We start from the raw sequence: 16148 nt of genomic DNA, 5'->3' as shown, positions 1-16148 counted from the left end.
TATCAAAAAGTGTGCACAAGAAAGGCTTGTCAATAAGACCAAATTTAGTTGTCATTGGGAAACTTTTTCTAATTTTTTTCTCTCCGTTGAAATAATTCACTTTTTTCTTCTTTCTCTTTTTTATTTTACTTTAGCAAACCATGTTTAACCAGTATTTGAAACCCTGGTAGAAACATGTAATCATTGTTTCTTGGAGGAGGCGGGTCATGCCATTTACATTACAGGAACAAACAAACACATATTTAGTTCTTAAATTGCAAACAAGTCTGCACTTTAAGGAGTACTTTCAGATCTTAAGAAATCAGCTGGAAACACGACTCCAACAAGACAAGTTAAAATCCTGGTCAAGAATATAAAAACACGTCCAAGAAGGTACTTCAATAAGGAGTGTGCAAAAGATGTTGGTTGGAATCAACTATGTAAAATTTGAAGCAAGTAAGCTAAAACAAAAGGGGAAGGTTGTAAAAGGGTCAACCGAGATAAAGCATCAGGATAGAAGGCGCAAAGCAATAGGATAAGCTTGATCATCAAAAAATGTACCAAAAAAATCAGAAACGGGAGAAGCTATAAATGTATATTTATTTATTTATAAAATTAACATATTTGGTAAACTTCTATATTTGCATTTTCTTGGAAAAAAAAACTCCTGATTTTTACAAATAAATAAAATGACAGTGAAGTCACGTTGACTCCTGCATGTGGCTGCTGTTTGCTTCCAGTCGCCCCACCCAGCTGACGGAGATTCAGTCGGGTGGGAAGACACCCCCTCCTGGTCGGGAAGATGAACAGGCTCAGATTTAGGACAGAAGGCATGGAGATAGAGATGTCTGGACTTGTGGATGTTTTTACCAGGCATTGACCGGCCATTCGTTCTCTGCACGCATCTGCTGGGAGCGAGGCTCGCGCTCACTTCGATGCTGGATGTTGAGACACTGAATGCGGGCCGAGGCTCGGTAACATCTTCCCGTTGTATGGATGGAGCTCCGAGCCGCAGCTGAAAGGCGATAGATCAGTATTGAGAAGAACCAGGCCAGTCAGATCCAGACTGAAGAAGCGGGGACCCGGTGGGAGGGAGCGTGATCGTGGCGGAGGCATGTTCTGAGCGGAGAGCCCACAAGCAGCGGCGGCTGGCGGGATGAAGGTTCCGAGGAGACCGAGGCGCACGCTGCTTCTCCCCCGGTTCTGCTTTGGTGGACTCGGACTGCTTGCAGCTGCCTGGATCATTCACTTTAATGATGTTACAGGTACTTAAATTAAAAATACATTAAAGTTAGTTTTGTGCCGTCTCTAACCAGGGATGCCGACTACATTATGTTTAGATTACGAGACTGCAGCCCCAATGAGTTTTTAAGCAGTCACAAATATATGGAGTAAAGTTAATAATGGCGCTATTAAATGGTGCTATTAAATTCTCTGTTAATTTACCACAAACTTTGCTTGAATTTATTCAGAAGTGAATGCACTTATATCTTAATCCTTCTTTTTAGGCTCTGCTCTCCAAATTGTGTTTCATGACATTTTGTCAAAGAGAGAGCTCATCCAGCACAAAGAAGACAACCAGACTGACAGTGTTTCTAGATCTGGTGAGACATCTTGATTGTTTTTTTCTGTCTTATAAAAACAAGGAACATTATCTTGTAATCATGTTAAGGTCTTGACTGAGGATTTCTCAACCATCAAAAGTCACAGATTATAATTTTCCTGCATGGTGCATAACCCCTGTATTGATCTTGATGACATCAGTTTGTGTGTTGAGGCAAAGTGAAAGTGTGCCATCTCATCTCTGCTCATTTGTTTAATTCAAATCCATTTCCTCTTTGCACTGATCTACGTCCTAAGTCCACTTAATTCTTCATTTCTTAAAAACTCTCCACATATAGATGTCTAGGAAGGATCCAGTTGCTAGGAAACAGAATGCTGAAGTTGTAGTTGGATGTTGCATGCATCTGTAACGGTTCAAAGTGCTTACCCTGTCATAATGATCTGCTGGTGAACAGCCTCTCATCTACATCTCTCTCATGGCTTGTGTATACTGGGATGTATTTGGCTTGTTTAAAAGACTCAGAAGGAAACCGAGACAGCAGTTCATAGGATCATGCTGAGATGAAGACATTTTTGGCAAATATAGAAAATTCATTGAGCTACATTTATTCAGGAAGAATAAAAAAGCTTCTGCCCCAGGGAACGACAACCCATACTATGTCAAAGGCCTCAAATACATATTCTATAAAGAATTAAATTAAGTATCAATTTTTAAAAGCATCACATTATCCTTGACGATTAGGAGAATGAGCAGGGTGTTCAAAGAAATCCATGTGACTGACTGCTATCTTATCCTAGTGTAGTGAATCCATTTTTGCACATGTTGCATGTTCGCTCCTAACTGCACAATGTTGCCTCTGTACAGGATCCAGTTCCAAAACCTTGTGGGAAAAGACATTTGGGAGGCAGATTTCATCATTATTGTTTTGCCTGTCTCACAATGTTCTTTTATTTGCAGGGAACTGTGGCATTTGAGGTAAGGCCAACAGCCTTTGAGCAACTTGGTTGAAAGTTATTGCAGAGCTGAAGTCGGCCGAATTGATCACATCTTTTGCATTTCTAGCTTTTGAGAGATTTTGAAAATATATTTGAAAAGCATTCATTGGTATGACTGGCATTAGGACACAGTGTAGAGTCCCATTTCTAAGAAGAAACATGGTTGTAGCACTGTTTTAATTTAAAGTAGTCTTGGCGCTTGTTACCAAGGGATACTGAACATATGTCCAAAACAAAGACGAGGGACTTCGAGGTTCACCGTGCAGCTGCAAATGGTGCTTTTTGTCATTATTGATTAGTGTGGTTATCATTTTCCAACTGTTAATACATCAAAAAGCTCATCACAAATTTCATTGATGTCATCAAAGGGCTTGTTTTGTGTGTCCAGCAGTGCAATGGGGCCTTTTAATCTCTGACAGAACGTGGAAGGCTGTTCCAACAGACAGAAACAGTGAGAGCACGGTTATGTTTTATTACAGGACAAGAGCAGCAACGACTTGCACAAGTTTCATCCAAGGATTTTATGGGTTTTGCTCGAAAATTATTTAAAAATAAAATTGTTTAAATGACTTTGTTGTTTCAGTAACTCATCTCATTTTGCTCATAATGAGTTTACACTCTGCCCATCTCTTTCACAGCTATCAATGAGTTTCCAGAGGACATCTTTACTGTGGATCAGAGGAGACAGGGAGCGGTGCTCCTTCATGTTCTCTGTGTGAGTATCAGCGCTGTGGTTGTTTTTCCTTTTACTGAACCTCCAAAGTCTCAGTGGTTAGTAATGTGTCTCCCGCTTTTAACAGGCTATCTACATGTTTCATGCGCTCGCCATTGTGTGTGATGTTTACTTTGTGCCATCATTGGAAAAAGTGTCAGAGGTAAGAACTGAAGAAAGAGTAAATGTAGTTTAAATTAACATAATGTGTTCTTGAGTTGTGAGAATTTAATCAAATAATGTGTTTATATTCTATATTTCAAAATCTGTATGTGTAAAACTGCAAGTAATTTTCTCAAAGCAAATCAGTTTTAGCGTGCTTTTAACTACTTTCTGACAATCCCTGCTGAAAACAGCTACACACTGAAGTTACAGAACTGAAATAGAGCTTAAATACATCAACACGTCTGAATATCTTAAACTATTTTAAACTTCTTCTGCCTTTTGTCCGCTAGAACCTTCAGCTCAGTCAGGATGTTGCCGGAGCAACCTTCATGGCAGCTGGGAGCTCCGCCCCAGAGCTCTTCACGTCTTTGATTGGTCAGTATGATACTTATCTAATTAATCACTTGTAGGTTACAGAAGATGCTTCAACTCCCTTCAGTTATTTGCATATAATAAAGACTGGGAAAAATTAAGTGTTGTTAAACCCATGGCACTGATGGCCCATTTAACATTTATTAAAAAATGTACATGGAAGTCAGGAGGAGCTCATATAGTCTGCTTGGGCTTCCAAAGTTAGCAGTGGGCTCAGTCTTCACCCTGCCCATCTCCCTAAAAGAAAATAAATCTATTAATATTGGAAATCAGGTTTTGTTTGAAAAGAAAATTGGAAATCTTAACTATAGGCCATATTTCCCAGCCTGAGGCTAGACAAGGAGGAGGGGCACATTACACCTGTTTTAAGGTCATTGCATTGGCTTCCCGTGTGTTTCAGGATCAATTTCAAGGTAGTTTTACGAGTTTTTAAATGTCTTAATGGTTTTGGGCCTTCATGTCTGTCGGATCTGCTTTCATGTCATTGGTCTTTTGACTAGCGATCATGTTGGTGCTCTTGCTGCTGTGGTCTGGTTGACTCCTGGTGCATATGGCAGGACTGATGGATTTTACTTTGTTGTGCTTTTATAATGTATACAGCTCTTTGTGTTACATTTTATTGCATTAAAAAGTCTTTATAAATAAAGTTTGATTTGATTTGATTTGATGTCACTTTTAACTTAAAAAAAGCTGAGCTAAAATGACGAAGTAGTTCACCGCTTTTAAACAGCAGCTTGACGTGGAAGTTTGTTGATATGCAGCTTTTTTAACCTGTTAAGACCCAACCCATTAAAATTTTAAGAAAGTAAAAAAAAAGAATATGAAGACTTTATTTGACAAAATGTAACAAAAAAGTACCTCTCTATTTGGTTAAGGATTCTTGATGCTGCAAAACATGTCCCTACCATTACCCTTCCACTACCATGCTTAACAGTTGCCAACAGGCATTTGTGTTGATGTTTTTTTTAATAGGTGCTGATTGCAGAATTGTATGCTAGGGCCAAAAGTCTCTAATTTGGTCCCATCTGTCCTAAGGACATTGCTCTTAAAGAATAGATTATATTTGTCACGTCGTGATACATTAAAGAAAATGTCAGCTATATTTATTACTTGTAGTTTCAAGTGCAGTTGAAGTATTTCAGTTCAGAAGAGAAATAAATTATACCAAATATTTAATATATGACCCAGGTTTTTTTTTCAGGTGTAATGTTTGAGAACCAATATCCATTTACAAATTACTTGGAGATATAAAGGTGTTATATCACACGATAGCTATATGTATGTGAACAAGACATTATCCACAGCCTGTTTTAAACATGTTTCTGTTGGTTATTTATAGTTTTTTTTTTTTTAGAAGTTTTTATGTTCTGGTTTCAGGGGTGTTTATCACCAAGGGAGATGTTGGTGTGGGAACTATTGTGGGATCTGCTGTTTTTAATATCCTCGTCATCATCGGCCTCTGCGGCATTTTCTCTGGACAGGTTTGTTTGTTATTTTGCATGAAAGCAACCTATTGGATTTAGCTTCCAGATGCTATCCATCTGCATCCCTTGGCAGTTAGACGAATTAAAAAATGTATAAATTAGATATGTAAACAAGAAGTTATTACAGGTATGATGTTAGACGTGCTGTACATACACACCCTGATAACCATACAATGCAAGCACACACAAATACATAGTTCACCTTTAAACACATGCTTATCTCATTTGTTTTTTGTTTTACACAAGTGAACAAAGCTCTCAGTTATCTCAGTATTTAATGTGCCCCCCGTTTCTCCCTCCAGCCGATTTCTCTGAGCTGGTGGCCTCTGTTCCGTGATGCTGTTTTCTACATCCTGTCCATAGTGGTGCTTATTTTGGTAAGAAATTATCTCAATTAAAAACAGTTGTAGCTATCCTTTTGGTCCATTTGCATTGTTTGAATAGCTAGATATAAAAACTCAAATGTTTCCATGATTTGTTCAGACTCATGAATCTATGTCAAGTGCAAGAATCAGCAGGTTAAATCACAAGATGTCTCCATGTTAATGTGGCAGCACAGCAAATACATAAGTCTACGAACTACAGAACGTGGTGACTACAACTGTGTGAACAATTATGCTAATAAAATCTCCTTTACTGAGCTGTGCTTAACATGTATTTCCAATTTATTCACAGGTGATCTATGATGAAAAAGTCTTGTGGTAAGACTGTAATTTAATTTCTGACATTAAATATAGAATCTTCTTTTGTTTGGACGTGAGATCCACAATCACTGTCGTTATGATGAGAGTAATGGAGCGTGTTTCAGGTGGGAAACCATCATCCTGATCTCCATGTATGGAATTTATATCATCATCATGAAGTGAGTTTCTTCCTCTCTCATTTCTGTCAGCTTAGTACCAAGATTACACAAGCTGTTCACCCACTGATGGAGCATTTTCTTTATGTTTGTGTGTGTGTGTGTTATGTTGTGTGTAGGTTCAACAGATCTTTGTGCTCTCTGGTAGAGAGACATTGCAGTATGGATGGCCAGCTGTGCCTGAGCAGCCTGCGACGGACAACTGCTGTCGGAAACGTTGGCGACTGTGACAATGACATGGTGCCGCTGAAGTCAGGTGCAGGAGCTCGAGTTTGTACGTTTGCATGTGTGCTTCCAAAACATCAGAAGCTTCACTTGGTTTCTGAGCAGCGCTCAGCAGACCTAGTGACACAGTTCGGGCTGCCAATCAAAACCATTTCTGTTCCCTCATGAATTTCATACAAATTAAAATAGAACTAAATGTCCTTTTTCTTGCTCCATCATCTTTCCCCCCTACGCTTTCAGTTTTTAAACCAGAGTTTCCTTTTTATTTTTATGCCCTTCAAATGGTTGTCCATTTCTCTCCTCCATCCTCAGACTCGTGCGTGGTGGCCGGTCAGGACTCAGCTGTGGTGATGGTGGATGAGCTACTAAACCTGCATCCCCACCAGCTCACCTTCTCAGAGGCAAGCCTCCGCCTTCTCATCACACCGCATTTTCCCCCCTACACCCGCCTGCGCATGGCAGGGCGCATAGTCATCAATGAGGTACACTGCACGTGCTCACAGCCATCATATAACATCTGGTTCCCCTGGTTGTTTGGTTAGGTTTTTAGGTATTTCGTTACCGTAAATGTGGATTGTGCCACATTTTTAACATCACAAAATGTTCATAAGTTGGTAATGTTCATTATTCATGATTTTAACATGATTATATCACAAGTTAAATAAAATATTAGTTGGATATAATACACATCAGATTCACACTGATTAATGACCAGACTACTTTAGATATGTTTTTTTTTTTTTTTTTTTTTACCAGGTTATGATAATTTAATTTAGCTGATTCTGTTCCACTCAAGAATGTGCTGCATTGTGGCAGCAAACCTTTTTTTTTTCAAGATAATCACTGTCAGCCTTATTTTTCCAAGATTATTTCATGCTGCTGTTCCGAGGATTTCTTTTTGTATAACTTGGACTCTTTGAGTCCAAATTTTATTTACTTTCTTTCTATTACCATTAGTTTCCATGGTAACGGAAGAGTTATTTACCAACAGAATCAACTGATTAATATATCCAAAACCAGGATTATCAGCTGAAAAACGACAAATCCTAAACTAGTTGAAAAGGAGGCGAAGAGGATGCAGGGTAGAAGTGAAGCAGAGAGAAAAATGGAGGAGATTCAAACCATTTCCTCCCACTGTTCTGGTGGGTAACATGAGATCACCAGCTAACGATAAAAGAAGAGCTTGATGTGCTAACCAAGTTTCAAAAAGAATACAGAGGATGCAGTATGTGCTTCACCGAGACATAACTGCATGAACACATCCCAGACTCCAACGTTTCTGTGCACAGCTTAAAGACAAAAACGGGGGAAAGCTGATGGGAGGTGGAATTGCAGTGTTGGTGCCATCCTGGACATGTCACTGTAAAGGAGAATATCAGCACAATGTCAAACTGTTAGTTGAAAGTTTTCATTCATATTATTTATCCAGAGAGTTATTCTGATAGCGGTTTATATCATACCTGGTACCACTGCAGATGCAGCCTATGATGTCATCAGTTGCATCGTTGTTGGGCTACAAACACAACATCCTGACAAAATGCAATCTCTGGAGACTTCAACAAAGTCTCCCTCTCTGCAGCTTTACAATAATTTGTCAACTGCTCCACCAGGGAAAAAATTTTTTTTTGCCATATTTTAATCAAATGTTGAACATGCATACAGATTTCTCTGTCCTGCCTTGTTTCTGGAAGATCAAACCCTAAGCTTGTTCTTCTCAACTCCAACTAAAAACTCATCGTTCAGCCGCATCCATTTGTTACACAGACTATTAACACTTGGTCAAATGAAGTTGAAGATGCTTTGAGGCCACATACTAGAATGTCTTTATGAACTACACGGAGAGGACATAAATGCCGTGGCTGAGTGTGACAGATTTTATCAGTTTCTTTGGGGACAGCATCATGCCAACAAGAACAGTGAGACGCTTTGTGTAGATATAAGAAACCCTTGATCTTCAATGACCTGAAAAAAAGCTACTGAATATAAAAAAAGAAAGCCTTCAGGGACGGAGACAGGGAGTTATTAAAGACAACAGAAAAAACAACTTAAAACAAAGATTAAGAACTGCAAGGTGGACTACAGGAAGAAGGACCAGATGGTGTCAGCCCCATCCTGAACAACTAAGTCAGATTCTTCAGCACATTTTCAACTCCAGCCTGAGTCAGAAAAGAGTTCTTGTGTTGTGGAAAACATCTTGTTCCAGAACCCAAAAAATCTCTGAACCAAAAGACTACAAACCAGTTGCCCTGTTATTTCACATCATGAAAGTCTTTGAGAGATTGTTATTGGCTCACCTAAATAAGGAGGTGATCACCTTTCAGGACCCATAACAGTCTGCTTATTGTAATGGGCTTGGAGTGGAAGACGTTGAAGAGGATCATGTTCTTTGATTTTTCAAGTGCTTATTATGCAATCGAGGCTTCTCTGTTATGTGAGAAGCTCCATAGATCATTCAATATCTGAAGTCTGTGGGAAGTGCAATCAGCTTTGCAACATCTGTTGGAGCAGCACCATCCGAACCAGATCCCAAAAGTACTGAACAAATTAATCCAGAAAGCGGGTTGTGTGCTAAGGATAATTCCAGGAAATGATGCTGCACAAGCTGCTGAAGATAACTGATGATTCGTCTCATCCTCTACACAACACAGTGAAGAGACAGCAGAGTGTTTTCAGTTTGACAGAAAGGTACCAGATATCATTCCTACCAGCAGTCATCACCCTCTGGAACAAGGCTCCATCTTTTCTAATGAATTATAATTGTTTTTTATTTGAAAAAAAAAGCCTAAAACTTCTAGGGATTAAAAAAGTATTTTTCATTTAATTTCTTATTTAAACTCATCACTATATTAGTTTTGAGTCACCATGATACCAGTAAGGATTTTCTAGAGTTTCATTGTGAATTTTGTGAAACAGGATATTTTAGCTTGAGATTAGTATTCAGCAGACGAATACCCAAAGTAACATCCATAAAGAAAAACCTCAACTAAATCTGCATAATACATAATATTATGGCCAACACAAAAACTGACAATTCGGTCTTCAAGTTTGCTTCCTCATTCTGTCTGCGCTCCTGCATGCCTGCTTTGCCATTTCCATGCCTGCCCTTGTTATTGCCCCTAATCAGCGCTTTCTAAACCGCCTGTAGCAAATGTGAGGACCTGCTTGGCTGCATAATCACTTCTCCTGCTAGCTCTCACAATGTTAACCACAGTCAGATAAAGTCAATTCCATACATCTCTTCTCCCTTATTTCACCTGACTTGTGTCCCCACCCACAGAGGCAGAGGCTGATCCGGGCTCAGGGGAACCCAGAGGAGGGGGCAGCTTTGGAGGAGGAAGGTTTGGGTGCAAGTGGAACTTTGGGGAGGGAGAACGGGACGGCAGCTGAGGGAGACAGACAACTGCTGGAGGGGGAGAGGATAAAAGCAACGGGGGGAGAGGCGGGTGGGGGTGCGCAGCTGAAGGAGGAAGAAGAGGAGGAAGAAGAGCAGGTTGAAGAAGGGGAAGAGAATGCTGCTTTCAAACCATTCGTCCTGCCAGGTGAGTGAATAAAAGCTCACCAACAGCTGGGGTGAGCTTATAACTCGTGTCATGTTGATGCTGTGAGGGCAGTTTGATATTAATCTGATTTAAATGCTCAAACACAACTAAAAATACAGCATGAAATGTCATCAACTGACTGGGATGATGTCATATTTACCCTAAACTGGTGACATGATGTAATCTTTTGACCATCTGCAACCTTGCAGCTGTTACTTTACCTTGAAAAAAAGTCACAAGTTGGAAAGCGTTAAACTTCCTTTAAATGCTCTTTTGCCATTGATGCTTCTGTGCCAAGCAGAACCACCTCCCGATTCACTCTCTGTTAATATTTCACAGCTCAATACGTGGTTTATAGCTGATGGAGCTAATTAAAAGGAGATGACACAGAGATTCACAGACACATTCAGGCCATGCCATGTGAATAATTCAGAAGTTGAGATAAATCTCTAATGATGCCTGTGTAGAAGCTGTTGTGTGTGTGTGTGTGTGTGTGCTCGAGTGTGGGATTTATATATGTTGTCTGTCTTTCCTCAGATAGCTGGTGTGTGCTGCTGAAGTGGCTACTCTCCTGGCCATTGAGCTTCCTTCTTTACTGCACCATCCCCGACTGTAACCAGCCACGGTGGGAGCGCTGGTACCTGCTCACCTTCGTGTCCTCTACACTCTGGATAGCCCTCTTCTCCTACCTCATGGTCTGGATGGTATGAAACGCACACAATGCAATGGCTCTCATACACACTCAGCCATAAAATCACCTGTTCACATTTCTTCTGTCTGCAAAGGTGACCATAATCAGCTACACACTTGGAATCCCAGATGTCATCATGGGCATCACTTTTCTGGCAGCTGGTACCAGTGTTCCTGACTGTATGGCCAGTCTCATCGTCGCCCGGCAAGGTGTGTGTATTCTATATAAGGATAACTGACTTATACAAAATATATTTATATATCCACAAGCAGAAACAATTGAAGTTTAATCACATTACAAAAGAACATGATCAGCAGAAATTTTAAAAACTTGACCGTATAACCCCACACTGTAAAAAATGTTGGAAGACTTTTTTTACAGCATGGCAACCAGCTGTGATGCATTTCTGAATAAACAAACAAAAATGTCTGTAATTTCAGTCACATTAAGAGTGTAAATATTAAGCTGTACAGACATGAGAATACTATTTAGATGTACTCACACAGTTAAGTAGAGTTCAATAGTATCCTTCAAATTAAAGCTTTGCAGCTGGACACCTTTAAGTTCACTCCACTCATTCTTTCATTCATTATCCAAACCGCTTAGTCCAATTAAGGGTCACGGGGAAGCTGGAGCCTATCCCAGCAGTCTTTGGGCAAAAGGCAGGGTACACCCTGGACAGTTCGCCAGTCCATCGCAGGTCATGTTCACTTAACTGTTTACAGTAAAAGTTAGGATGATTCCAGCTGTGACATGTGCTACATGCCTTCTGAAAAATTGTGGAAAAGACAGATTGTATTGACACAATGTTCTACAACACATATTATCTCTTTAGGACATATAGACCTACTCTGGTTTTTAAATTTGGGCAGTATAGTGTATTAGAAATGTAGGTTATTTTGTAACGAGTTACAGACATACCAACTAAAGCTCAAGTGAAATGTGCGAGATGAACATTTGTTTCAAACTAATGTCTCAACATGTTCATGAGTTATTACAACTCTTTAAAACCTATTTAGATGATTTTTTGCTCCTAAAATATAAGTTAAAATATTACGATTTCATTAAAAACTCAGCAAAGTTTCTCAACAACGCTTCTTTCAGATTTTTTAAACAATTTTTTTTTTTTTTTTTTTTAAATGGATGTGTAATTACACACAATTAAATTATTAATAATTTGTAAAATATATTTAAAAAAAACAGAATACAATGATTTGTGAATAATTTTTACTGCATTAAGATTTGCAAAAAAAAAATCAAGTTTATAATTTTGAACATAAATATCTTGTCTTTGTGGTATACTCAATTGATTTGAGCTTAATATTGAATTTAGCTTAAAAGGGATTTGCAAATAAATGTATTCTGGTTTTTAATATACATTTTACACAACATCCTAATTTCTTTGGAACTGGGGTTTTAAAACATTAAAATGTATATATTTGCAAAAGGAAACCTCAGACTATTTAGCCCTGCATCATTTCACATGTTGTGCGTTTGTACGGGTGTTGCAGGGATGGGTGACATGGCTGTCTCCAACTCCATCGGCAGTAATATCTTTGATGTGCTGCTGGGCCTGGGCTTCCCTTGGGCACTCAGGACTTTGATAGTCAGCTATGGATCAGTGGTAACTCCTGCTGTTCTTTCTGCTTCATATCCTCAGGCTTCTTGTCAGTTATGTGGTGCAACTGTATTAGTTTGAGGAGCATCTGCACTGTTTACTGGCACCTTTTAACTACTTACTCATAATCCTGTTTAGAACAAATACAATATTAATGTTAAAAGAAATGCTTAAGAGTTTGTTTATACTCGTGTTTTTATATCACATAACAATATCTCAGATTATTTGAGTTTTTTTTTTTGTTTTTTGTTTTTTTTTAAATGTTTCTGTGATTGAAATTTTAATCCAATCACTTATTAGTTATGTCCTGGTGTCACAATTTTGTTTTCTATTTCAAAACATCAGAAATGTTTTGCTAATATTTTATTTTTCTCTGTTTTTAGGTGACCATCAACAGCAGGGGCCTGGTGTACTCAGTGATTTTGCTGTTGGCTTCAGTCACACTAACTGTGAGTAACTCTCCAGACACTTAAAAAAAAAGACAGATTTAATTCTGAGATTGTGTTATTGTTAAACAGATGCAGGATATAAATTTTTTTATATTATTTTTCCCATCACAGCCTGAAAGCACCTCATTCCGATTTCTTGAGATTAAATCTACTGCAGGAAATGAAGTTTGCCTTCTATAAAATATTGGATTCATATAGAACAAAGAACATGACTCTGTCTGTCCATCCATCCTCAGGTTCTGTGTGTCCATCTGAACCGCTGGAAGTTGGACCGCAGGCTGGGCCTCTGTCTCTTGCTGCTTTATTCCATCTTCCTCCTTTGCTCTGTCAGCTTTGAAAGGCTTTAGACGACATACTCACTCCGCATACACACTGATGGATGGCCTGATTTGCTTTTCTTCCTCACTGCTGCCATCAGGTGTGTGTGCAGAGATGAATTTTAATTTCCTTCCACAGTGGCTGTACATGTTTAAGCAGCATTACTGTGACACTGGATGTCTGTCACGTCATTTACCTTTGACAAATGAGTATTTTAAATAGTTTTGTACTGAAGCACCTGCAGCCCAGATTTTGTGAAATTGAACCCAAATGTTAATGCACTATGTGTCACAATCCATGTATAAAGTGTTGAATTTGTATTCTGAGAAGATGATTATTGTATAAGAAACCCCAAAGTGTGTTGGTTTACATACTGTATAACTGCCATAAATAACCTCAACGACAAGATTATTATACATGTAAGTTTATGTAGCTGCTTCTTAGTTTGTGCACTTTTTCCATGTTTGATATCACAGTTTTCATCACATCTTTGTGTCTGTAGCTGTAATCATCATAGCATGACTGCCCAGCACGTTCCAGATAATTGCACTAAGCCACTGTTTTCCTGGCCTTGTTCATAAAGCAGGCCCCCCTTTCTTCCCATTAAGCTTCTCAGCACTGAGGTGTTTTTGAATGTCTCTGAAGAATCCTTGAGTTTTTGTTCTTGAGGCATGAGTGCAATAAAACACTTTATTCTGTGAAATTCTTTATTGCATGAAAATTTATTATCTTTGTTCTGATCCTATTCAACATATGCTTTAATAAATGGTACAAGAATTAGGGCATTGTGGAAGGAATATGTGTAATCCTTAAAAAAAAATTGTACCAATTAGTATGGACACTTGAGTATTTTGTGAATTAGTTAGGTTGATTTAGGATGAAACCTTAAAGTTTGTAAGAAGGTAAGATGATTTCATATCAACATGCTACAGCTAATGGGTACATTCAACAAATAAACTAATTTAACCTCAGAAATAAATCCTGAGACGGTGAGCTCCTGAGGCAATCTCATTTTATCCTGTACAATTGGCTCAATGTTGTCTGTTTTCTGTAATTGAAATATTTGGATAAGATAGACCACTGAGACGGCTACAGCACTTCAGCACCAGGGACAGCTCCATTGGACAGTAAAACTGTCCAACTGCTGGATCAGGACACATAGAAAAAAAAAAGAGCGAGAGGATGGTCCAATGATAGCAACTAAAAACACAAACTGTTGCAGCTCAGTCCAAATGTTTAATTTTCTTTACAAATGGTCCCAAATCCACAAGATGCTCCTGTACGCTCATCCTTTTTCCCATCATAACAAGAAAAAAAAAAAGTGAGTAGGTTCGTCAGTAGGTTTTATGTAAATAAGATGGACAGAGTTGGAGTAGTCACTTAAATACTTACTTGTTACAAATTGTAACAAGATTACTTTACTAGTCTCTGTATAAGTTAATCCACTACTAAATACTTTGCATTGCATACGAATATTCATACGAATATTTATGTCCTTTCAGCAATAAACTAAAAGGAATGACTATCGCCTCTGGCTGAAGCCCCCTGCCTTCGTCCTCATCTTCATTTCTCTCTTCCTTCACATGTGCACTTACTTCACTCAGCTTGATCTCTATGGAAACTGTACAGGCAATGATACACACAAGCAGCACATGCACACACCACACATCAGAACTTTACACAAAGGCAAACATGGCTTGGATAATGACGGAAACTGTGTTCCTAAAATAAAGTAAAGTAACTCCTTTACCGATACTTTTATCCAAAAGTAATTTAATCTGTTTCTTTGCAGCATGTGCAAAATGTATAAAATAATTTTTTTTATCAGCTCGTTTACAGCTAGCAAAGTTGGGTTTTTTTGTTTTTTGTTTTTTACACAGAATTACCTCTAATACCTCTTCTCTGTTAACCTGTTGGCATCAGGTGTCCTGTGTTACAAATAAATATGTATTTTCTTCAGTCTCCCATACAACTGCTTACAGGTTATGCAGCACTGGGAAACTGAGATTCTTTGATTTCAAGTAGTCCAGTAAAATAGTTGGTTCACAACAAGTCTTCATAGATATACAGTTTCAGGCAAAAATATAGTGATTTCATTTCCCTTTTGACTGGATTCCATAGTCGGGGCTCAAACCAGGTTTGCAGAAATGATCATTCCAATGAAGCTGGGAAACGTAAATGAAGACAGAATACATTCATTCATTTTCTGAACCGCTTATTCCAATTCAGGGTCGCGGGGAAGCTGGAGCCTATCCCAGCTGGCTTTGGGCGACAGGCAGGGTACACCCTGGACAGCTTGCCAGTCCATCGCAGGGCCACACAGAGAGATGAACAACCACACTCACTCCTAGGGGCAATTTAGAGTGACCAATTAACCTATCATGCATGTCTTTGGATGGTGGGAGGAAGCTGGAGTACCCAGAGAGAACCCACGCATACATGCAAACTCCACACAGAAAGGCTGACCAAACCAGCCAAGGATTGAACCAGTGACCTTCTTGCTGTGAGGCCACAGTGCTAACCACTGCGCCACCGTGCAGCCCTAGACAGAATACAATGATGTGGAAATCCCTTTCACCCATATTTAAATAAATACTCAATAAAGACAAGATATTTAATGTTCAAATTGTTAAGCTTTGTTCTTTTCTTTTGTTTGTTTTTGCAAATATTCAATATTTTGAATTGGATGCCTGCAACAGTCTAACCTGTGACAGGGACATGTTTACCGTTAATATCACCTTTCCTTTTCACAGCATTCAGTAAGCGTTTCGGACACCAACTATTGAAGCTTGTAGGTGGAATTCTTCCCCATTCTTGCTCTTAAAACTTTAGTCACTCAACAGTCCACAGCTGTGTTTTGTGCTTCATCATGTGACACACACTTTCAGTGGGAGACAGGTCTGGACTGCAGGCAGGCCAGTCGAATAATCACACTACGAAGACACACTGTTAACACCAGTAGAATCAGATGTCTGTTATCCCTGCTGAAATAAGCAGGGATCACCCTAAATGACAAAAAAGATGTCGCTTGAATGAAGCATGTTTCTCCAAAACTTGTATGTACCATTCAGCATCAATGGCGCCCTCACAGATTAACAAGTTTCCCATGCCATGGGCACTAACACACCCCCATACCATCACAGAAACTGGCTTTTGATTTCTACAGTGACAACAATCC

General features: G+C 39.0%; 1 protein-coding gene across 1 annotated transcript; it reads left to right on the top strand.

Annotated features, from left to right (window-relative positions):
- Positions 1–1135: 1135 nt before the first annotated feature.
- LOC306763443 (sodium/potassium/calcium exchanger 3-like) lies at positions 1136–12999 on the top strand (the record flags this gene model as incomplete). The annotated part of the gene is made up of 17 exons (XM_079250249.1): positions 1136–1244; positions 1488–1583; positions 3177–3253; positions 3339–3413; positions 3706–3790; positions 5165–5268; positions 5574–5648; positions 5947–5972; positions 6080–6133; positions 6250–6386; positions 6668–6837; positions 9633–9894; positions 10432–10598; positions 10680–10794; positions 12097–12209; positions 12587–12652; positions 12889–12999. The coding sequence occupies 17 exons, from the start codon at positions 1136–1138 to the stop codon at positions 12997–12999; spliced, it is 1842 nt and encodes a 613-aa protein (XP_079106375.1).
- Positions 13000–16148: the final 3149 nt, after the last annotated feature.

Source organism: Telmatherina bonti (genome assembly GCF_933228915.1).
Source record: "Telmatherina bonti genome assembly, chromosome: 12".
Classification (NCBI taxonomy): domain Eukaryota; kingdom Metazoa; phylum Chordata; class Actinopteri; order Atheriniformes; family Telmatherinidae; genus Telmatherina; species Telmatherina bonti.
Note: the sequence above shows the minus strand (reverse complement) of the source record. Positions and strands in the feature narration are given on the sequence as shown.